The following is a 22,979-nucleotide window of genomic DNA, read 5'->3' on the forward strand; positions in this document are numbered from 1 at the left end:
GAGCCTGCAATATCTCCGAGTTATGCCTGTGCAGAGGACAAGATCTGCCCCCAGGGGCTTTTCGTCTGGCTGGGAAGACAAGAGGTGCTTACTTTGGTGATGGAACAAGTTACTTGAACTTTTTTTCCCCTTCAAATTCATGGTCCCAACCTTACTCCCTTACTGGAACAGGTTTCCCTGCTGCGTGGGCTGACCCAGGAGGCGCCCCTCACTGATAAAGTGGTTCATAGTATTTTCACACTACTAGGCATTACAGAGCAATCCGATTTTCTTTTTCTTGTTTGTCACGGTAATACCACCCATCGATGGATTCCTAGCATCCTCTGGAAGGTGGGAATGCCAAGGATTATAACGTTGGTACAGAAAAGGAAATCAGGGAGAGGCAGTTTGCAATTTATCAAGATATGAGTCCTTAAGCCCCAATTTTAAAGGAGGAAAAACTTCCTCAGACAAAGCACCAGCACGATCTGAAGCCAGCTCGGTGCTGAGAGGAGAGAGCCCAGAGTGGGGCTCAAACTCACAAACTGAGAGATCACGAACTGACCCAAAGTCAGACGCTTAACCCACTGAGCCACCCAGGTGCTCCTGAAGGCTGTTGCTTTTAAAAAAAAATTGGGGGGCACCTGGGTGGCTCAGGGCGTTAAGCGTCCGACTTCGGCTCAGGTCATGATCTCTCAGTTTGTGAGTGGGAGCCTCGCGTCGGGCTCTGTGCTGACAGCTCAGAGCCTGGAGCCTGCTTCCAATTCTGTGTCTCCCTCTCCCTCTGCCCCTCCCCTGCTCACGCTCCGACTCCCTCTGTCTTCCAATAATAAATAAACGTTAAAGAAATTAAAAAAAATTTTTTAATGTTTTATTTATTTTTGAGAGAGACACAGTGGGGGAGGGGCAGAGAGAGAGGGAGTCACAGAATCCGAAGCAGGCTCCAGGCTCTGAACTGTCGGCACGGAGCCTGATACAGGGCTCGAACTCACAGTGAGATCGGGACTGGAGTCAGACACTTAACTGACTGAGCCACCCAGGCGCCCCATGGGGCTGCTGCTGCTTTTTAAAACTAAAATCCTGGCCTGAACAGGGCTCGGCAGTTCCAGCCCTAGATCTGCCACCGACCATCTGTGAGGCCGAGGGAAGCTTCTCTGAGCCTCAGTTTCCTTACTTGCACAGTTGTGGCTGACAATCCTTGTCCTCTTCTCACAGGGTCGTGCTGGACTTGGAAATCCCGTGAGTAACCTGAACGGCAGAGCAGTGGGAACACGGGGAGGTCGCCCCGTGTGGCATTCTGCACATTTGCTGAGGCTCAGATTATCTTCCTAAGGAGGGGGTGGCGTGGCGATCCCATCGGATGGTGGGGTATTCGGATAATCATCCTTCTGTGTCTCTCCTTCCTCCGCTGCCCCTGGGAGGAAGCTGTGACCCTCCGTGGGGCCCCAGCGGGGCTGCTCCCGAGGACTAAAGAGGGAGGTGAAGTGTGAGGAGACTTTCGCCAAATACCGCAGAAGCATGTGCCTCAATGCTCTTAGTTTGCATATGGGGAAAGGGGGCACACAAAAGCAAAGGAAGGTAACTTGTCCAATCTGTGGTCAATAACTGAGCCACTGAATACAAGTGTGCAAGCCTTAAAAGGGCGCTGAACCCGGTAGCAGGAATCTCAGGGTCAAGATCTAGATCTTATACCACCTGGGGGGTGGCTCCGGACCAAAAATCCCTTGCCTTCTCTGGCATTGAGTTTCCTGGTCGCAGAACTGGGATTAGGCTCCAGGGGCCCTAAAAGCTCGGAGACTGTCATTCTAGCAGAGGAGAAACAAACAGCACCCTAAGACGGGGTGCTGAAAATCTGAGAGGGTTTGTATTCCCCTGAACTTCGCCGGAAGCCTCCGCGCCCAAGGATGCTTCCGTTGCCAGGCAACCGCCCGGCCGGCGTGGTCCCCCGCGTCCCGCTGAGGAAGCCGGGAAGAACCCTACCCTTATCAAGATGGCGGCGGCCACAGGGCGGGGGGCGGGGTTGGGCGCTGTCGGCCCGTCCGGACCTTTCCTCTGTTTCCGCTGTTTCATGCTAAGGGCGAGCTTCCGCCCATACTTGTTCTCGTTTCTGGTTCTCGGAGCCCAGGGAGCCAGGGAGGAAGGCTTGTCTGCAGGGATCGGGGCAGATACCCGGGTGGTGGAGAAGGCGGGACTTCCGCGTCTCACCGGAAGTGACGCGACAGTCGCGGCCGCAGACAGGTGGAACGGCAGGTGGGTTCAGGTGCCAGCCCGGCCTGGACCCGGCGGAGGGACTGACGCTTCCGGTGAGCGACCGCGGTAGCTCCCAAGGGCCTGGAGACCCGTAGGGCGGCCTCTGGGGTCTGAGTCCACCGCCCTGGCCTGGAGTTCCCCCCTGTACCCAGTAAGAACCCTTTACCTTCCCGCCCCCAAACCCCGGGGACTCCCCCCACCGGCCAGAGGGAAGGGGGAGGGTCCGGCTCTCCCGGATCGCCGCGGTGGAGGTTGACATCTGGGCACTGCGGGTCCCTAAACCCTACGCTCTTTTCTCTCCCTGATCCAGTTCCCCATTCCTCTGCCGAGCTGGGCAGTTAGCCAGCCCCCCTCAACTCTCGGAACCATGTTTGCAGACTTGGATTATGACATCGAGGAGGACAAACTGTGAGTATTTTGTTCCCTTCAAGTCCCAGGGATGCACGAGCCCCAAGGGCCTCCAGATCCCCAGACTTCCCAGGTCCAGAGACCCTTGCCTCTCAGCCCGCGGCGGTGGTGGGGGGGGGGGGGGGATTGGGTCTTGTCCTGTAGCAGAAATGGACCCTGCCCTAACAGGAGCTCACCGTCTGTAGGGGGCTGTGGACACATTAGCAGATGATATTCCAGGGCCACATGGGCACTAATGGAGAATGGCCTGGCGACAAGGAGAGATCAGATGGGCCAGGGCTTTTGCTGGGATGTTCAGGGAAGACTTCGGAAAGAGGTGGCCACTGAGCCAGGTTTTGAAGGTGAACAGGAATCTCGTAAACGTAGCTTGCTCCCCGGCACAGATGATGAGTGGGACAGATTTTTAAAAATTGTTCGCCTCCTTACCAAAATGTATTCCCCATCACTCCGCTGCCCGTGTCCTTAGTGCTTCGTACGGTGTTCGACGTCAATAGGTTGTTAGCCAACGTTTGCTGAACGAGGAAGTGAGCGAAGGCAAATATTTTTCCACAACACATAAATAAGCGCCGACCTCGTAGTGAAAGCTGAGAGGTAATTGAGCAGAACGATTGAGAGATGGGTGACGGATAGTTTAACAGGAGCCTTCCCTGTGCCCTCGGTCATCCTTCCTCCCGGGGAAGCAGTCTCATGTCTTTTCTTTCTAGCGGAATCCCTACTGTGCCCGGGAAGGTGACCCTCCAGAAGGATGCTCAGAACCTGATCGGGATCAGCATAGGAGGAGGGGCCCAGTACTGTCCCTGCCTCTACATCGTCCAGGTACTGGCTGCCTTGGAGGTGGGGGTGAGGTCCTGGAAGGGGCGAGCCACCTCCCTACTTGGGCATGACCAGGGCAGGTTCATCCTCCACTCTGCAGAGCTGATGGCTCCCCGTCGCTGAGGTCTGACCTCCTCAGAGAGGACTTCCTGACCCCTCCCCCTCCAGCCGGCATGCCCTGGTTTTCTTGTCATTTCAGCGTGTTCTTTTCCTTCTCAGCACTTGTCACCGTCTCTAATCACGGGTTTGCCCGTTAGTCGTTCTCTATCTAGCCGCTTCCCAGACTCTGCGCGGTGAGGACAGGAGCCGAGTTTGCTTTGTTACCGCCGTCAGCACCCAGTGGCGTTCCTGGTGCGGGGTCGACCTTCGGTAAAAATGCCTCTCATGAATCCACGGAACCGAGTCTGCCCCGAGTCCTGGTGCAAGTCGAGTGTAGGGGGGAGTGTGCAAGTCCGTGAAGTAATAACGGTCTGAGTTCAAGTGTCACCTTCCCTGCTTAGCAGCCAGTTACTTAAACTCTCTGGGGCTCAGTTTCCTCACCTGGAAGGTGATGGTGTAAAATGTGAAGGTCACGGTGGCGGTTAAACAGAATGCCCCAAACAGTGCCTGACATCCAGTAAACACCCATGAGGTAGTAGCTGTTACTATGTTTATGGTGGCTGTTCATTTTCCCAGACGATCTCCCGGAGGTGCTGAACAATTCTGTGGTTCTTGTCAAAGAGACTGCCCTGGTGATACTCTGTCAGCCGTGACTCAGGAGTGGGGACAGTTTTCTTTACCCCGTGGCTGGTCAGGAGTGACTGGTTTTTCGGTAGCCTCGGAAGGAAACTTGCCACCTCAGACGTAAACTTGACCTGGCTTCTACCCTGATCTAACTTTCTCAGCTAGGTAGTCATTGATGGCAGATGGGAGACTGTAGTCTCCCAGGATCTTGCAAGAGTCGCTTCTGGGCCTTGGAGACCGAGATTCCCGGGATCTGGCCCGGCCTGCTCAGGCTCAGGGTGCTGCCTTCACGAGCAGTTTGGTCTCCTGTGACCCAGGAGGTGTTAGGGAGGCCTGGCCCAGGCCTGGCCTCCTTGCTATGTGCCTTTTGGGCCCCTGCCCCCTCCCCCTCCTCACCTGTTTGGAGTCAGGTTTGCTTAAAAGAAACTGGGATTATACACTCATAGAATTTGGTTTTGTAAAAATCGAATTGTGTTGGGTGCCTGCGTGGCTCAGTCGTTGAGCATCTGACTTTGGCTCAGGTCATGATCTCACGGTTTGTGAGTTCGAGTCCTACATCTGGTGAACGTGAGCCTCCACTGCAGGGAAAAAAAACAAAAACAAAACGAAAACAAAAACGCAAACCCCACTTTGGGTGAGACCTGCTTCTCTCTCTGTCTCTCTCTCTCTCTCTCTCTCTCTCTCTCTGCCCCTTGCTCACTTGTGCCCCCGCCTCCCACTCTCAACAGAAATTGAATTGTATTTTTATCAAAGCATATCCGATTTGCTCTGGACAAGTCAAGAGCACCAGAAGGCCTGTGTCAAATAACAGCCCACCTCTCCCACCCCTTCTTACCACCCTTCCCCACCCCCATCCGCCCTTCCCCCACCCCATCCGGCAGCAGCACCGCTTTTCCTCCCTTGTAGCTGTTTCTTCCGGTGTGTTTCCATTTTTCTCAGATGCTTATCTTGTTACTTCTTGGTCTGTCACTTGTAAATATCTGTCAACTTTTCCCAGTCCGGTGGATGGGAACGTTAGCTGTCTTCCAGAACCACTCTGCTTTCTCTCACCCCAGCACCCCCAGCATAGTGAGTTTGCAGTTTCCGCGAACCCACTGTCACCACCGTCAGTGCGGCAGGCCAGGCTCCAGCTAGGGATCAGGACGTGAAGAAAATAAAGAGCTTGTCCTCCCTAGCTCGTGTTGTAGGAGAACGGTAATGCGCTGTTCTGCATACTGAGCTTAGGGATCCTCCATGGTTGTGCCTTTTAAAAAGATTATTTAAGGGGCGTCTGGATGGCTCAGTCAGTTCAGCGGCCAACTCTGGATTTCGGCTCAGGTCATGATTTCACGGTTCACGAGTTCAAGCCCTACACTGGGCTCTGCCCAGACGCAGACGCGCAAATTAGCGTCTGTGCTGGTTATTTTATTTTATTTAATTTTTTACAGTTTATTTATTTATTTTGAGAAAGAGCAAGCATTAGTGGGGTGGGGGGGGGGCAGAGAGAGGGGGAGAGAGGGAATCCCGGACAGGCCCTGGGCTGTCAGTGCAGAGCCCGACGCGGGGCTGGATCTCACGAACCACGAGATCGTCACCTGAGCTGAAATCAGGAGCCTGACGCTTAACCAGCTGAGCTACCCAGGCACCCCGTGTGCCGGTTATTTTCGATTGGTTGGTCATCTGGTTATTATAGAGGTTGTTTTTTTCTGGATATTTTATAGAAAAAGAATCTGCACACGTCACCTTTCGTATCTTGCTTCTTTCACGTAGCATAATGTTTTTGAATTTCAGTCAAGCTGTGGCATATTTCAGTAATTCATTCTTTTCACGGCTAATCTTCCATTTTGTGGATACCCCACAATTGGTTTACCCGTTTGGTGGACATGCGGGTTGTCTGCACCTTCCGGCTGTTACGAACGACACCACCGCAAACATGCACGTGCAGTTTCTGTGGGGACACGCGCTTTCCTTTTTAGGGGGTGCGTACCTGGGAGTGGCAGCGGCATTGCTGGGCCCCCCGGTGCCTCTGTGTTTAACTTTTTGAGGAACCTCTGTCTCCATTCTTAACTCAGTTTTGTTTTTTGAAGTCATTTCTTGGGGGGCACCTGGGTGGCTCGGTCGGTTCAGCACCCAGCTCTTGATTTCAGCTCAGGTTGGGACCTCATGGTTTGTGAGTTCGAGCCCTCGTGCTGACAGCTCAGAGCCAGCTTGGGATTCTCTCTCTCCCTCTCCCTCTGCCCCTCCCCCGCTCATGCTCTCTCCGTCTCAAAATAAATAAACTTAAAAAAAATTTAAAAATGAAGTCATTTCCTGGGTTTTCTCCCTTTGCACTCTCCTCGCACATTCAGGAGCGCTGCTATAAACGTGGGTGTGCCCGTGCCCCTTCGAAACAGCACACCTGTATCCCTTGGATAAATACCTAGTAGTGCAATTGCTGGGTCGTAGGATAGTTCTATTTTTAATTTTTTGAGGAACCTCCATACTGTTTTCCGGAGTGGCTGCACCAGCTTGCATCCCCACCAACAATGCAAAAGAGATCCTCTTTCTCCGCATCCTCGCCAGCGTCTCTTGTTGCCTGAGTCGTTGATGTTAGCCGTTCTGACAAGTGTGAGGTGGTATCCATTGTTTTGATTTGTATTTCCCTGATGATGAGTGACATTGAGCATTTTTTCATGTGCCTGTTGGCCATCTGGATGCCTTCTTTGGAGAAGTGCCTATTCATGTCTTTTGCCCATTTCTTCACTGGATTATTTGGGTTTTGGGTGTTGAGTTTGATAAGTTCTTTATAGATTTTGGATACTCACCCTTTATCTGATATGTCATTTGCAAGTATCTTCTCCCATTCTGTCGGTTGCCTTTTAGTTTTACTTACTGTTTCCTTCGCTGTGCAGAAGCTTTTTATTTTGACGCGGTCCCAGTAGTTCATTTTTGCTTTTGTTTCCCTTGCCTCCGGAGACGTGTTGAGTAAGAAGTTGCTGCAGCCAAGATCAAAGAGGCTTTTGCCTGCTTTCTCCTCGAGGATTCTGATGGTTTCCTGTCTTACATTGAGGTCTTTGATCCATTTTGAGTTTCTTTTTGTGGATGGTGTAAGAAAGTGGTCCAGGTTCATTCTTCTGCATGTCGCTGTCCAGTTTTCCCAGCACCACTTGCTGAAGAGACTGTCTTTATTCCATTGGATATTCTTTCCTGCTTTGTCAAAGATTAGTTGGCCGCACGTTTGTGGGTCCATTTCTGGGTTCTCTATTCTGTTCCATTGATTATCTGTTCTTGTGCCAGTACCATACTGTCTTGATGATGACAGCTTTGTAGTATAGCTTGAAGTCCGGGATTGTGATGCCTCCTGCTTTGGTTTTCTTTTTTGAGATTGCTTTGGCTATTCGGGGTCTTTTCTGGTGCCATACAAATTTTAGGATTGTTTGTTCTGGCTCTGTGAAGAATGCTGGTGTTATTTTGATAGGGATTGCATTGAACACGTAGATTGCTTTGGGTAGTATCGACATTCTAACAATATTTGTTCTTCCTATCCAGGAGCATGGAATCTTTTTCCATTTTTTTGTGTCTTCAATTTCTTTCATAAGCTTTCTGCAGTTTTCAGTGTATAGATTTTTCACCTCTTTGGTTAGATTTATTCCTAGGTATTTTATGGGTTTTGGTGCAACTGTAAATGGGATCGATTCCTTGATTTCTCTTTCTGTTGCTTCATTATTGGGGTATAGGAATGCAACCGATTTCTGTGCATTGACTTTATATCCTGCAACTTTGCTGAATTCGTGAATCAGTTCTAGCAGTTTTTTTGGTAGAATCTTTTGAGTTTTCTTTTTTTTTTTTTTTTTTTTTTTTTTTTTAAATTTTTTTTTCAACATTTTTTATTTATTTTTGGGACAGAGAGAGACAGAGCATGAACGGGGGAGGGGCAGAGAGAGAGGGAGACACAGAATCGGAAACAGGCTCCAGGCTCCGAGCCATCAGCCCAGAGCCTGACGCGGGGCTCGAACTCACGGACCGCGAGATCGTGACCTGGCTGAAGTCGGACGCTTAACCGACTGCGCCACCCAGGCGCCCCGAATCTTTTGAGTTTTCAATATAGAGTATCATGTCGCTGCAAAGAGTGAAAGTTTGACCTCCTCCTGGCCGATTTGGATGCCTTTTATTTCTCTGTGTTTTCTGATTACAGAAGCTAAGATTTCCAGGACTATGTTGAATAACAGTGGCAAGAATGGACATCCCTGTCTTATTCCTGACCTTAGGAGGAAGCCCTCAGTTTTTCCCCTTTGAGGATGAAATTAGTGTTGGGTGTTTCACATGTGGCTTTTATGATCTCGAGGTATGATCCTTCTATCCCTACTTTCTTGAGGGTTTTTATCAAGAAAGGATGCTGTATTTTGTCAAATGCTTTCTCTGCCTCTACTGAGAGGATCATATGGTTCTTGTCCTTTCTTTCATTGATGTGATGAATCACGTTAATTGTTTTGTGGATATTGAACCAACCCTGCATCCCAGGTTTAAATCCCACTTGGTCGTGGTGAATAATTTTTTTAATGTATGGTTGGATCCGGTTGGCTAATAATCTTGTTGAGGATTTTTGCATCCGTGTTCATCAGGAAAATTGGTCTGTAGTTCTCCTTTTTAGTGGGGTAAGAGTCTTTTTCTTGTTTTGTCTCTCTCTCTCTCTCTCTCTCTTTTTTCCCATTTGTACTTTTGTTTTTTTCTGAAATTCCACATATGAGTGAAATCATATGGCATTTGTCTTTCTCTGACTTATTTCGCTCAGCATCATACTCTCTAGATCCATCTATATCTTTGCAAATGGCAAGATTTCCTTCTTTTTTATGGCTTTGCATATTGTGTCTCTATATACCACATCTTCTTTATCCATTTATTGGTCGATGGACAGTTGGGCTGCTTCCATATCTTGGCTGCTGTAAATAATGTTGCTGTAAACATAGGGGTGCACGTATCCCTGTGAATTAGTGTTTTTGTGGGGTGAGTGGGTAACTCAGTCAGTTAAGCGTTCAACTCTTGATATCAGCTCAGCTTGTGATCTCGCGTTTCGTGAGATCGAGCCCCACATTGGGCTCTGTGCTGTGCGTGGAGCCTGCTTGGGATTCTCTCTCCTCTCTCTGCCCCTCTTCCCCGTTCACTCACTCTCTCTCTCTCTCTCTCTCTCAAAAAAATAAACATGAAAAAGAAAAGAATTAGTGTTTTTGTTTTCTTTGCGTAAATACTCAGTAGTGTGATTGCTGGATCGTAAGATGGTTCTATTTTTAACTTTTTGAGGAACCTCCACACTGTTTTCCAGAGCAGCTGCACCAGTTTGCATTCCCACCAACGGTGCCAGAGGGTTCCTTTTTCTCCACATCCTTGCCAACACCTGTTGTTTCTTGTGTTGTTGATTTTAGCCGTTCTGACAGGTGTGAGGTGGTATCTCATTGTGCTTTTGATTTGAATTTCTCCGACGGTGAGTGATGTTGAGCATCTTTTCATGTGCCTGGTGGTCATCTGGATGTCTTCTTTGGAGAAATGTCTGTTCAGGTCTTTTGCCAATTTTGTAATTGGGTTATTTGATTTTGGGGTATTGAGTTTTGTAAGTTCGTTATATATTTTGGATACTAGCCCTTTATCAGATCGGTCGCTTACAAATATCTTCTCCCATTCCGTCAGTTGCCTTTTAGTTTTGTTGATTTTTTCCTTTGCTGCCCAGGACAGGAGCCGCCTTCCTCGGCTTACTTCCTGATCGTGGTGGAACACATCCTCCTGTAGCTTTCCGAGAGAGGCTGCCGGGGAGCTGAATATTTTGAGAGCTTGTGTCTCTGAAAATGCCATTATCCTGTCTTTGTTGTGATTTTCATTTTCTTTCCATCTGACGCTTGGCCAGATCAAATTCAAGAATGACAAGTTTGAGGGGCGCCTGAGTGGCTCAGTCGGTTAAGCGACTGACTTCGGCTCAGGTCATGATCTCGAGGTTTGTGAGTTCGAGCCCCGTGTCCGGCTCTGTGCTGACAGCTCGGAGCCTGGAGCCTGCTTCATATTCTGTGTCTCCCCCTCTCTCTGCCCCTCCCCTGCTCACGCTCTGTCTCTCTCTGTCTCTCGATAACAAATAAATGTTAAAAAAAAAAAAAAAAGAGTGACAAGTTTGAAAATTTTTCACTTAGAGGTTCGATGGCATTTTATTATCTTTGGACACGAGCACTGTTGTTATGTCTGATGCTTTTCTTATCTGTGACTCTTTATCTGTGATGCCTTCTGTCCTTGAAATGTCAAGACTCTTGGGAACTTCTTCTTGTCCTTGGCAACTCGAAGGGCCATAACGATGGCTCTTGGCACAGGCCTTTTTCTGTCTGTTGTGCCGGAGCCTCAGAGGGTGTGTTCCTCAGGGAGCCTCGTGTCTTTCTCTGCCCTGGGAGTCTTGAGTATTAGCTCTTTGATGAGATCCCGCTCTCTGGTTTCTGTTCCCTCTTGTGGGACCCCTCTTGGTTGGTGTTGGGCTTCCTGAATGGACCTTCTTATATTTTTCTTTCTCTTTTCTTCTGGCTGTCCAGTTTGTCAGTTTCCTCGGCTTGGTTTCCCTAGCTTCTTTGACATTGTACATTTCAATTAGATTTTGCATTGCTAAGAGATCTTTCCTATTTCCGAGTCGATCCTTTTACATCATCCTGGTTTCCTTTTTCTAATCACCTTGAAGATGTTAATTATGGTTTTCCTTTTGTTTTTCTGTTACCTCTGCTTTGTCGCTGCTTCCTATGGTTCCTTTTCTTCTGTTTAAGTATTTTTCACGTGGGGCACCTTTCTCAAGTGCCCGTCCTTACATTAGGAGTGAACCATCACAGGCACCTACTACCATGAAGATCCGTGTGCAGGCCGTGTCGGGTGGGCTTCCCGTGGGGCGGTCGGGCATCAGGCAAGCTGTGGGGGGATCTCCCAGTGTCTACATCGACGGGCCGTTCAGGGCAGGGGCCTCCAGTCTCCCTCGGGGAAGGGCAGTAAGCCTGGCTGCTGGCATTCTGGGGCCCCAGTGGGGCTAGAGGGCCTTGGGACTCGCTAAACCTGAATCTGTCTAGACTCGTGCCTCACTCCCACCTCCCTCGGTCCCTGGGCCTGAGTCGGGAGCTTCTCTGGGGAAACCCATCTCCATCTTGCCCAGAGAAGGGGGAGTGGGCGGCTGTGTGGACAGGGAGGGAGCCCAGAGTTGAGTCCATTCCCTACTTTCTACACCTTGCCTTCTACCCACCTGTGGCTGTTTCCAGAGGTCCGCTTCCCGACCCTCTGGCAATTTCCAGCAAAGATTAGATCTCTCTTACTAAAGCCCCTCTGCGAGCCCTTGGCTTCCCACTGTCCAGCTTCCAAGGACAGGTGGATCCTCTCGCTGGTGCGGTCTCCTTTATCAGTTTTTAAAAAAATAATCCCCGGGGCGCCTGGGTGGCTCCGTCGGTTAAGCGTCCGATTTCGGCTCAGGTCATGATCTCGCGGTCCGTGAGTTCAAGCCCCGCGTCGGGCTCTGTGCTGACAGCTCAGAGCCTGGAGCCCGTTTCTGATTCTGTGTCTTCCTCTCTCTCTGCCCCTCCCCCATTCACGCTCTGTCTCTTTCTCTGTCTCAAAAATAAATGAACGTTAAAAAAAATTGAAAAAGAAATAATCCCTATGTTCTTAGCGTGATGCTCTGCCCACCTCCCCCACCCTGCACCCACAGGTGTTTGACAACACCCCGGCAGCCCTGGATGGCACTGTGGCGGCTGGCGACGAGATCACCGGTGTCAACGGCAGGTCAATCAAAGGCAAAACGAAGGTGGAGGTGGCGAAGATGATTCAGGAGGTGAAGGTAAGCCTGCTGCGGGGGTGGGGACACAGGCACCCTTCTGGGACGCCCAGCCTGCCAGAGGCCCCGGCGGGCCTGCAAGGAGACGGGCCCTCTCTCGGCTACCTCCTTGGTGCGCCGGGGTCTGGGCCACACTCCAGCCTCCCTCGGTGGCCCCCACGCGTGGTCAGTAAATACCTCAGGGCAAGCCAGCGTGTCCCCCCTCAGGGCTGGAGCTGGAGCTGGAAGTCCAAGGTGATCCCGCCGGGGTCAGTAGACCCTCGATAAATGTCAGTTGGGCCATGCTGGGGCTGGGAGGGGAAGGAGGAAAGAGAAGCCCCCCCCTCCTCATCCCTGTAGGGACTTTCAGTCCCCTGGGTCCTCCTGGGCTCACAGACTCCCCCCCCCCATCCTCTGAGCCCCCCATGGTGCCCACGAGGACGAGAGCTGTTGTGTGTGCACAGCCTTGACATCAACACAAGGATCTCCCGGCTCCCGTGTTTGGGTGCGGGCAGGGACTACTGTCCCCATTTCACTGGTGCCCGGAGAGAGGAAGGGATTGGCTTTGGTCACACGGCGGGACCAGAGCCCAGGTCTGACTCCCGCTGCTTCAGCTGCTGTCGGTCCTGGGGCCCCGGCATGCTCTGCCGCAGCCCGAGAGAGAGCCTCGTGCATCCGCGCGACTCTGGCGGCGTCAGGCCAGTTTGGTTCCCCTTCAGGACTCATTTTTGAAATCCTGTTTCGCATTCGAATGGATCCTGCCCCAAGTTCAAGGGTCTTAGGATTGCGTGGATGAGAGTGCCCGTGGTGGCCTCACGTGGTTAGGGAAGGCTTCTCAGGAGAAGCCGGGCACTTCTCTTCCAGATGTAGAATGCGACGTGCGTCAGCCTCCCTTGCTGCCTCGGTCCCTGGGAGGTTGGGGCCGCCCTGCACCTGCTCCTTGGAGCCCCAACACCGGGCACAGAGAAAGTATGCAGACATACTAGCTGAGTGAATGGAGGGACCCCTCAGGATGGGGTGGCTTCGAGCGCAGAAGACACTCCACGTGGGGCAAATGGCGTAGCGAAGGCTTGGAGCATGGCGTGCGTCGGGGAGGCGGGGCACCTGATCCGGCCGGAGCACGGGACATCAGGGACTGCCACGCCGTGAGCTCTGTGGCAGCAGGGACTGTGTCTGCCCTTGTCCCCGCTGCTTCCCCGGGGCCTGGCACATAGCAGGACGAGGAGGGACTGGAAACAAACCGGTTAAGGCAGGGCCGTGTCACAGCCCTTGGCCTGGCATGGCAGAATCCATAGTTGGTCTGGGTCCTTCCCGGGGCTCAGGATTCTCTCGTGACCGCAGATTTGGGGGCGGACAGGCCTTCCCCAGGGAAGGGGCCTGGGACCCAGGAGACTCCATCTGAACTCTGCCCATCCTGCTTTTCCAGGGGGAGGTGACTATTCACTACAACAAGCTGCAGGCGGACCCCAAGCAGGGCATGTCCCTGGACATTGGTAAGCTGGACCAGAGCAGGGACCCCACAGGCACCTGGCCCCTCCTCTGCCCCTTTATGACAGTGTGTCAGGAGCTACGTGGCTTTTGACCAAGCCAGTGCAGAGGGCCTGGGAGGACCCACGATGCTCTCCCGCCTGCCACTGGCTCCCAAGAATCAGTCCTTGATTTCGCTCTGCCCCGTGTTTCAGCCCTCTCCCCTGGCCACCTCCTCTGGGACCTTGCTGCCGTAGGGTGGCCCCTTAGAGGCCAGCCCCTCACCCTTCCAAAAGGGAGGGCGGCTCACAATGAGGCGTGGTGCCCCATGACCACCCGCACGCCCCTGCTCGGCCCTGGCCTCCTCTTCTGCCTCCCTACTCCCGGGAGGGCTCGAGGTCTGAACTGGACCTCAGGCCTCGGGCCGAGGGTCGCAGGCCAGCCCCTCCTCCCACGGCATTCCCTGGGTCAGGTTGCCTCCTGCAAGGGGGGCTGGGTTTGGCTCTGTAGTAACTTCAAAACTCCAGGCTGGACAGCAGCTTCGAAGTCCTCTGGACCAGCCGCCTCATCCCGCATCAAGGCCTGCGGCCCAGAGAGGGCTCTGCGTCCCCTGGGTGAATGCACGCGCAGATCTCTGGGCTCTGGAGCCCGACACGCTTTTCCTCCACCCTAGGGCCGCAGCCACCTCCTGTTGTTTTTAAAGGAAAGAGGCTAAGAGCAGGTCAAGTCTGTCCTGAAGGTTCTCCCTAGAAAAGCCCTGTGGTGCCATCCCGGTCCCCTTCCAGGGACTAAGTATACGAACACATATACGATCCTTGAGTCCGGGGTCTGAGGCCACTCGTGGTTGAGGGCACCTCCGCTCCCAGGTGCGGAAGGGACAAGAGGCTCTCCCTGGTTTGCCTCTTGGCATTACACGTATTTAGCTCCTTCCAGCTCCCGACACTGCCCTCGTGTGGAGTGAATAGGGCAGGGGGCCCAGCACGCCCTCCTGGGGCTCCCCCCACTCCACGTTCACCCCTGCACTAAACATCAGCGCGGCCCCTCAGCCCCTGCCGTCGCTTGCAGCGGGAGATGAGCTGGGGCAGGGATGGCCTGAGGGCCCTGCTGTAGATTACCTGTCACTGAGACCCTTTCTCGCCTGGTCCCAGTGTTGAAGAAAGTAAAGCATCGGCTGGTAGAGAACATGAGTTCGGGGACCGCGGACGCCCTGGGCCTGAGCCGGGCCATCCTGTGCAATGGTGAGTCCTGTCCTCCCGCCCAGCGGCCCCGGGGACGAGGTCTCAGGCCCAGGCTTCCGGAGAGAGGGGCGCCTTGGCTGCCCACGTTGCTGATGTGGGTCCTGCTGCCTGTGGGGCTGACGGTCACCATCCACTTGCCCATGGACCTCTCTGCCTCCCCAAGAGCGCCCGCAGCCGTCAGCCCAGGCGGCCATGGCCCCCACACCCCGGTGGGGATCCCGCGCCCGGGTCACAGATGAGACCAGCACACAGTATGGAGGTGCTTCCTTCCAGCAGCCCGAGCCGGCGCCTTCGCCACTGCCCCCGGCTGCTGTCACAGCGTTGGCCGCAGCCACCGCGTGCCCTCTTCTCCAGTGTGGCCCCGGCTCCCTGCTCCTGTACCGCCCACCTCGCGCCTACCTTTCTCCAGAAGGTGGCGCTGCTGCCCTCGTCTTGGTGGTTTCTGCCCGGGACTGGAGGTGGGGGCGGGGAGCCACGGACATGCACGTTCACACCCACGCATGTGTGTGGCCAGCAAAACACTTGGTCCTGCTCCGACCGTCCCCAGCCCGGATTTATAAATAGCAGTTCTGCCGTATATATATGTGGGGGCGGCTATAAATGCCTATATATATATGGTAGGCTCAGCTGGGCCTCATTGGCTGGGACGTGGGGGTGGGGTCTGAGCCCGTTCCAAACGGCTACAAAAGTGGCAGCTGCTATTTTCAGCTTCTTGGTGTCTATAAATCCCGGTCACTGTAGTTACCATGCGTTGAGACAAAATTAGAACTGGTTGTTGTGTTTTTCCCCCCAAACCTTGCAATTTCCCCAGCCTTAAATAGGGTTTCTAAAATTGAAGCTGTCATGATGTCCCATGACCCAGCTAAAAACAACAGCGCGGCCCTTACGTGGCTCCTTTCCTGCCAGGCTGGCCAGGTGCCAGGGCTCCGGGGAGCCAGCGCCTGGGGGCCGGCCGGTGGCCAAGCTCCTGAATGCCCCCTACCAGGTGCCCTCCTCCCCCAGAGCCCACCCTCCTCCCCGCCCCCTGACACGCAGCCACTGTCTCTGCCCGCACTCGGCTTCTGCTCCCCTCCTGTCACTCAACAAGCCCTCAAGGTTACTCTGGTCATTTGTTGCCCCCCCCCACCCCGCCCCCTCTGCTGGACCGTGAGCCTCGAGGGCATGACTTGGAGCTCATGACTCCGGCACACGAAAGGTGCTTGAGAAACACAGCCGTCAAGCGGGTGGAGATGTCCACCCAGGTCCGGTGCCAGGTCTGCCTCCAGGCCCCTCCCGAATTGGCCTTCCTGCCCCACTCGGTTCTCCCTTCTGAGCCCGAACCTTCTGAGCCGTCGCGATGGCGATGGCGATGGCTTCTGCGGGAGGGGCTGCGCCGTGCCTGCGTGAGAGTTGTCAAAACAGCTCCTCTCTGGCTCCTGCCTTCCTCCTTGGCTGTGGGCGGGGTTTGTGTTAGACGTACGGGAGCCTTGACTGCTTGAGAGGGCCAGCCGGTTTTCGCTGGTGACCCGCACTGGTGCCTCCGTGGCCATCGCCTTTCTGGCCCTCTGATGTGCCCGTCCTGCGTGGGGCGTCGGGGGACAGCTCGTCTCAGGAGCCGCCCCCGGGGGCGGCCCTGCCTGTCCCCCGCTCGCCCGTGGTTTGGGTGGCCCGGGTCGCTACGAAACGCTTCCGGGACCGGCTGAGATGCCAGACCCCCCCGCCCCTGGGACCCCGGCCCGTGCCAGTCCTGCTTCTCCTCTGGGCGCTGCCTCTCCCCTCCCCAGCCTGGCTCAGGCCGCCCCTGGCTCTCTCCTCGCCCCACGCTCCCCGAGACTCACTGGCCTCACCTTCTCCTCTGACCCCCGCAGACGGGCTTGTCAAGAGGCTGGAGGAGCTGGAGCGGACCGCCGAGCTGTATAAAGGTGAGCGGGCGCACACTCTGGCCCGGCCGCGTGCCCGGAGGGAGGTGTGCCCGGCCGGGCGGTAAGTGCCCAGCACGGCTCCGCCCTGGGGTAGAGCTTTAGGGCCCTGCGGCCATTAGGAACTCTTCAGAAAAAGAAGCCTCTCATCACTTCCTTTTTCTGACTACGGAAGTAACACGCATCCACAAAAAGTCGAGCGGTGGCACGCGTAGACAAGGCGAGAGTCTCTCAGAGCCCCGCCGTCTCCCGGAGACGAAGCCCATGGAAGGCCTCGTTCACCTTCTGCCCCCGCCAAGTCCTGGCTCCCCTGTCTGACGGCGGCTCCTCTCGGGTGGCGCTGGGGGCTAAGCCTTCGACCCCAGGCCCTAGTGTGACTGTGGGAAAAGCCAGCGAACTCAGGAACAGTGAGGGCCCGGGGGTGGGGGTTGGAGGCCGTGTCCCGGGGGGCCCTTGTGGTCTCACCACGTGCCCCCGTTCCCCTCTGGTTGGGTCTCTCCCGCAGGAATGACAGAACACGCCAAGAATCTCCTGCGGGCCTTTTATGAGCTGTCACAGACCCACCGGGGTAAGGGCACCCCCAAACCTGCCAAGTGGCCCCGGGAAGACCCTCACTCCCTCGTCAGCTCAGTCCTTCCCCGTACGGTGAGGGTGTGGCTGATCCCCTCCCCGGGACCTTTCTCACGCCCCCACTCGGGTGGACCCCACAGCACCTGACCTCGGGCCCTTTCCGGGCCGGGCCTTGCCTAGATGCTGGGATATAGCAATAAGGGAGGCCAGTCGGGAACGTGTGGACCAGCCGGTCTTCTGTGGGGGCCCAGGCTCTCGTCTGGGCCCTGCCCAGTCTTACCTGTACCGCCTTACTGCGTACGGGGCCTTTCTTACTTGTGGTCTCATTTCCTACAAGGCTGTTAGCTGGGCAGGGCAGGGCAGCTGCAGTTAAGCCCCGTTTCCGGTTGGGAAAATGAAGCCCCGACAGAGGAAATAGTCATGCAGCTCCTTAGGGCAGAGCTGGCCTTAGGACCCAGGCATCCAGACTCCCAGACCAGTTCTCCCCTGTCGGGCAACGCTGGCTTCTCCAACCTTGACCGAGCCTCCTTCCCTCATGCGCCGGTCACTCTGGGGAACGAGGGCCACTCCGTCATGTACAGCCCCGGCTCCCTTAGGGGGTACAGACCCAACTCGCTTCAGGTGTAGAACCACCTACCTGGGTTTGTAGACTTCATGCGGACCTTGGCCTTCAGCCTGCCGGGCCCCCCTGCCCTGCCGCTTCTCCCCACCGAATCCCGGGCTCCTCCACGAAGGGGTCAAGTAGGGGCAGCCTTCAGGGCAGACTTGTCCCGCAGCCTTTGGGGACGTGTTCTCCGTGATTGGGGTGCGGGAGCCCCAGCCAGCTGCGAGCGAGGCTTTTGTGAAGTTTGCCGACGCCCACCGCAGCATCGAGAAGTTCGGCATCCGGCTGCTGAAAACCATCAAGCCGGTAGGTCACGTCGAGCACGCGTGTGTCAGCCTGTGAGGGTAGAGAGGGGGCAGCGCGGCACGCAGAAAGGGTCCCGTACTGGAGTTGGAACCCTGGGGTGCGGGTCCGGCTTGGTCACCGACGTGGCCGACGGGGGGTAAGTCGCTCTGTCCCCCCGGCCTCACTCGGCATTGACCGACTCACTCGTTAAGTCTGCCCTTGGCCTGGCCTGGCCTCTCGCCCTTCAGTGGACAGAGCCGTCTGGGAGCGCCCTTTGGCTCTGACGCCTGAGTGCACTAGAAGGATTGACGGATCGGTGTCATGCTTTGTCAGCTGGCCAGCCTGCCCCCTGCCCCTGGGGGACTGAGCATCCGCCCCCTCCATCCCTTCCAGATGCTCACAGACCTGAACACCTATCTCAACAAAGCCATCCCAGACACTCGCCTCACCATCAAGAAGTACCTGGACGTCAAGTTTGAGTACCTGGTGAGTGGAGTCTCCAGTCTCTGGGGAGGGAAGGGTCTGGCACCACGGGGAGGGAGCCCCCCTGGAGGTTTGCCCCTTAGTGGGCCACAGGGTGGCAAGCCGGATGGGGCCAGCCTCGGTCGTGTCTGATTGAGGGTGTGGGACCAGGGACCTGGGAGGTACTGGAATTGGGCAGCAGCCTGGACACTGGCCCCAACTGCTGAGAGGAGACTCTGGGAGGCTGGGAGCCTGGGGTAGGCAGAGGGCTTATTCTGGACCACTCTGACCTCTTGGGATTTTGGGGTCACTTTTACCAGTGGGTCAGTGGTTATAAAGTAGGTGCCAAGGGACATTATTGAGTTTTATGTTTACGTAATAATTCTCATGGTCAAAGGAGTTGAGGGAAAATGCTCCGTGAAGCAAGCCAAGGTTCCTTTGCTGCAGGACTTCTCAGAGCCTTTGACAGGCCTATGTGTAGCATGAGTCTTCAAGGGCCTTCCCACGCTCTTTTGACCACGGAATCCCTTTTTTCCCAGAGCATCTTGAGTTCAGTAAACGCTGGGCTGTTTTCTCAGGCCCTTGCCAGCCTCCCGGATGCGTGCTCGCTCCCGCGTGCTCCCACGTGCACCTCGCCCCGGGCCTCCCCGAGCAAGGGCCGGTCTGAGTGAGGTGCCAGCCTGCCCCTGACATGTCTCAGCCTATCCTCGTTGAGGATGCGCAGGGCCCAGGAGGCCTGGCGTGGCTGCTCCTTGGCGGGGGGCGTAGGGGTTCTGTGGCGTGGGAGGAAGTGGGGCACAGGGTGGCCAGCCCGAAGGTGCCGCCGCCCTGACATCGTGGCCTCGCCCGTCCCACACAGTCCTACTGCCTGAAGGTGAAGGAGATGGACGACGAGGAGTACAGCTGCATCGTGAGTCCTCAGGGGCTGTTGGGCGGCCCTGGTGTGGGAAAGGGGGCTGTACGCACCCCCGCTTGTCTCCCAGGCCCGAGAATGTCCTGGGTCTGCCAGGGGCACCGGGGCGGGGGGGTCAGGCCTATCTGGGAGAGGCTTGGTGTCTGGCCGGGCTTTTGTCTCTGGAGCTGTGGGGCTCTGCACCCCAACCCTGGCCAGCTTGCCGTAGGACCCCCCCCCCGAAACCAGCCCCTCTGGGCCCTGTGAGGCTCTTGCGGGGAAAACCTGACTTTCCTCCCTCCCAAGAGGCGTTTTTGATCTAAATTTTTCATATTTTTTTTTTAATTTTTTTTTTAACTTTTTTTTTTAAATTTATTTTTGAGACAGGGAGAGACAAGAGCATGAACAGGGGAGGGTCAGAGAGAGAGGGAGACACAGAATCCGAAACAGGCCCCAGGCTCTGAGCCGTCAGCCCAGAGCCCCACGCGGGGCTCGAACTCACAGACCGCGAGATCCTGACCTGAGCCGAAGTCGGATGCCTGACTGAGCCACCCAGGCGCCCCTAAATTTTAAATTTTTCATATTTTTGATGGCAGGATCCACCCTAGGACTAGATGTTCGTTATTTAATGTGGCGAGGGTTTGGTTTTTTGTCCCCCCCCCCGCCAAAGGTATGAGCAGGTGCTTCTGGCCATCCCTGGCGTCCTCAGCAGTGGTAGCTTTGACGAGTGCCCTGTGTGCAGGCGAGTGAGCTGGCGGCTGGGCTCTGCAGCCTTCCTGCCCCCTGCCCCCATCTGTCCCAGGGCAGGCCCCGCCCGCCCCCTGCCAGGTCCCTGACGGTCACCTCCCTGCCCCAGGCCCTGGGGGAGCCCCTGTACCGCGTGAGCACTGGCAACTACGAGTATCGCCTGATCCTGCGCTGTCGCCAGGAGGCCCGTGCCCGCTTCTCCCAGATGCGCAAAGATGTGCTGGAGAAGGTGGAGTTGCTGGACCAGAAGCACGGTGAGGGGCGTAGGTGGGCGCCGGGGGCCTCGGGGGCGTGCCCCGGCCCAGCCCTGTACCGCCCTCCGGGTTGGGGGCGGGGGGCGGGGGGCGGGGGCTGCCGGCCTCTCCCCATCTCAGAGCCGGGAAAACCGCGGCCTGGACAGGTAGGCGCTTACGTGAGGTCCCACGGCCAGGCCATGGCGGGGCTTTGAGTCCGACCCGAGAGGGACGGTCCTGGCAGAAACGCAGCCCCCTTCCTGGGGTCTGGCTTGAGTGGGGCCGGTCCACGCCCTGTGGGCGCAGTGGGGTGCGGGCCCGGCTCCCCCTCTCCCTGACGCGGGAGCTGGGAGACCCGGCCTTGCCCGCTCCCAGGGCGCGAGGCCTCCGCGGGGCGCGGGCGGGAAGCCCGGGGGGAGGGGCAGGGGGCGCCCGGGCAGGCTTGGAGGGGCTTCTCCACCGGCGCCTGTCCGCTTGCCCCCCCTCCCCAGTCCAGGACATCGTGTTCCAGCTGCGGCGCTTCGTATCCACCATGTCCCAGTACTACAACGACTGCTACGCGGTGCTGCGCGACGCCGACGTCTTCCCCATCGAGGTGGACCTGGCCCACACCACGCTGGCCTACGGCCTCAGCCAGGAGGAGTTCACCGACGGGGAGGACGAGGAGGACGAAGACGACGAGGACACGGCAGCTGGGGAGCCGTCCAGGGATGCGCGAGGGGCCGCCGGGCCCCTGGACCAGGGCGGGAGCTGGTGTGGCTCCTGAGTTGCCCCCGTGGGGTGCGGAGCTGGGGGGGGCAGGGTGAGCGGGAGGACGGCGCCCGGAAGCGGGGGCGGGGCCGCCGCACGACAGGGCGGAGCCGGAAGGCCCTGCTGGCTTGGGGCGCCCGCCTCCCTGCTCCTCTGTCCTAGCTCAGCGAGCCCGGGGGGGGCCCCCCGTCCGGGAAAAGGCCCGGGCCCCGGACACCAGCCCCCTCCCCCTCCCCCCTCCCTCCCCAGCCAGATGGAGAGCTTGGCCTCTGGAACTGCCTTAGGAAGGAGAGAGGGGGCAGAAAGGAGGAGTGGTGGGAGGCGGCAGAAGTCCAGGACCCGTCCCCCCTGGGCGGCGCCACTGTCCCCACCTGGAGCCTGCCGGAGCTGGGGGGCCGTGGGTGGACGGCCGAGGTCGAGGCCAGCGTCTCACGTACACCCGCACCTCGCCCAGGGCGGCCCCACCGCAGCCCACACTCACACCTCGGCGGCCTTTATTTATTTCGTGCCCCCGGCTCAGCCGCTTCCCCGGGGAGGGGCTGGGCGCCGGGCCTGTATCGAATAAACACGAACCCAGACGGAGCTGGGCTCTTCGCGGTGGCCTCAGACCCCCCCTCCCCTCAGCGCCCCGCCTGCTGCCTCCCCGGTCTTCGGGGAGGGTGGGCGACAAGATTTGTGGACGTTCCCTTCGAATATGTCATTTACGCCTCACACTAGCTCTATGACTGGCACTACCGTCCCCGTTGACAGACGGGAAACCGAGGCTAGAGACGTGTCTTGCTCAGGGCCACCCAGCGTTACAGGGACAGGGTGGGCTTTGGAGTTCCATCTGTCGGGTCCCCGAGGCTCTGGGGAGCCTTTCCTGTCCTCCCGTATCTTTGATCTGTCAGTGCTTCCGGCCAGCAGCCCAGCCTTTATTTGGGGAAGGACAGGACAGACCCTGAGTCAGGAGGCCCCGAGGCCCCACGTCGGGGAGAGAACGTAGGGTGCCCCCACCCTCCGGCCGTGCCTGTTCTGCCAGGGCCGTGGGAGAAGGGCAGTGGAGAAAGCCACCCCGGTACTCCGTGTCTTTGCAGGGTGGCCGTGTGTCCCGTGAGCCACGCATCAGTCTCTACCTGCGGTCCCGTGTAATTAATAGTGTCCCTGTTTGGACACTGAATTATATGGTCATCCCGACGAGGGAAGAGTCCGGGGGGGGGGGGCAGAGGCTAACATGGGGTGGGGGGGAGAATGGCTTTCTGCTTATTAGCTGTGAGTTCACGGGTCACGGGCAACAGCCCAAATGGGACTGTCAAGCGTGGAGGGAGGGACGGGCTGTCGCTAGGAGCCCACGAAGGTCCCCCGGAGCTGCCAGACCAGACCGCCTCTCTGAAGGAACAGCCAGTGTGGAGGCCAAGGGCACAGACTGCAGCCAACCACCTGGATTCCAGTCACAGCCTCTCTAACCCTGAGCTCCTCCCTGACCTCTCTGTGCCTCGGTTTCCCTGTGATTGTGGCCAATAACAGGTCCCTGCCTTAGTGGGCTATTTTGAGCATCCGAGGAGGTGATGCCTGGAAAGGACTTAGTGCCTGGCACAGTCTGGGCGCCGTGAGTGTTAGATCAAACGTAGTCACTGCACCAGTGACCCAGGGGGAACCTCGGACCTGTGTGAGCCAGCCAGGCACCTGGAGGGCTCCCCACATCCTGTGTAGGGCCTGGATGGAAAATGAGACCAACAGGGAGGTCGGGGGCGGGGGGGGGGGGTTCGCTGGGAGGATGCGCTCTCTTGAGCCCATGGCTGGATAGTCCGGGTCTGTGGTGGGAAGGCTCTTCCTTCCCACGCTTGGGCCTGGTCCCCACACCCACGATTGGGAGGGAGAGAAGTCGAGAAAGTGGTGTCAGGTTTGTG

The 22,979-nt window shown here is 56.6% G+C and overlaps 1 protein-coding gene across 4 annotated transcripts; it reads left to right on the forward strand.

Annotated features, from left to right (window-relative positions):
* Positions 1-2,044: 2,044 nt before the first annotated feature.
* On the forward strand, positions 2,045-21,830 carry PICK1 (protein interacting with PRKCA 1). 4 transcript variants are annotated; one of them, XM_042993248.1, is made up of 13 exons: positions 2,045-2,380; positions 2,540-2,637; positions 3,342-3,453; positions 11,840-11,968; positions 13,371-13,437; positions 14,560-14,649; positions 16,497-16,550; positions 17,053-17,115; positions 17,894-18,027; positions 18,400-18,492; positions 19,328-19,378; positions 20,217-20,361; positions 20,837-21,830. In XM_042993248.1, exons 2-13 carry the CDS (start codon positions 2,597-2,599, stop codon positions 21,250-21,252), a joined length of 1,395 nt encoding a protein of 464 aa, XP_042849182.1. In that variant the 5' UTR covers positions 2,045-2,380; positions 2,540-2,596; the 3' UTR covers positions 21,253-21,830. The 4 variants fall into 4 exon arrangements, with proteins under 4 accessions (XP_042849182.1, XP_042849183.1, XP_042849181.1 ...); XM_042993249.1 differs by having other exon boundaries at positions 2,045-2,229; XM_042993247.1 differs by having other exon boundaries at positions 2,046-2,282.
* Positions 21,831-22,979: the final 1,149 nt, after the last annotated feature.

Source organism: Panthera tigris, chromosome B4 (genome assembly GCF_018350195.1).
Source record: "Panthera tigris isolate Pti1 chromosome B4, P.tigris_Pti1_mat1.1, whole genome shotgun sequence".
In the NCBI taxonomy this organism is placed as follows: Eukaryota; Metazoa; Chordata; class Mammalia; order Carnivora; family Felidae; genus Panthera; species Panthera tigris.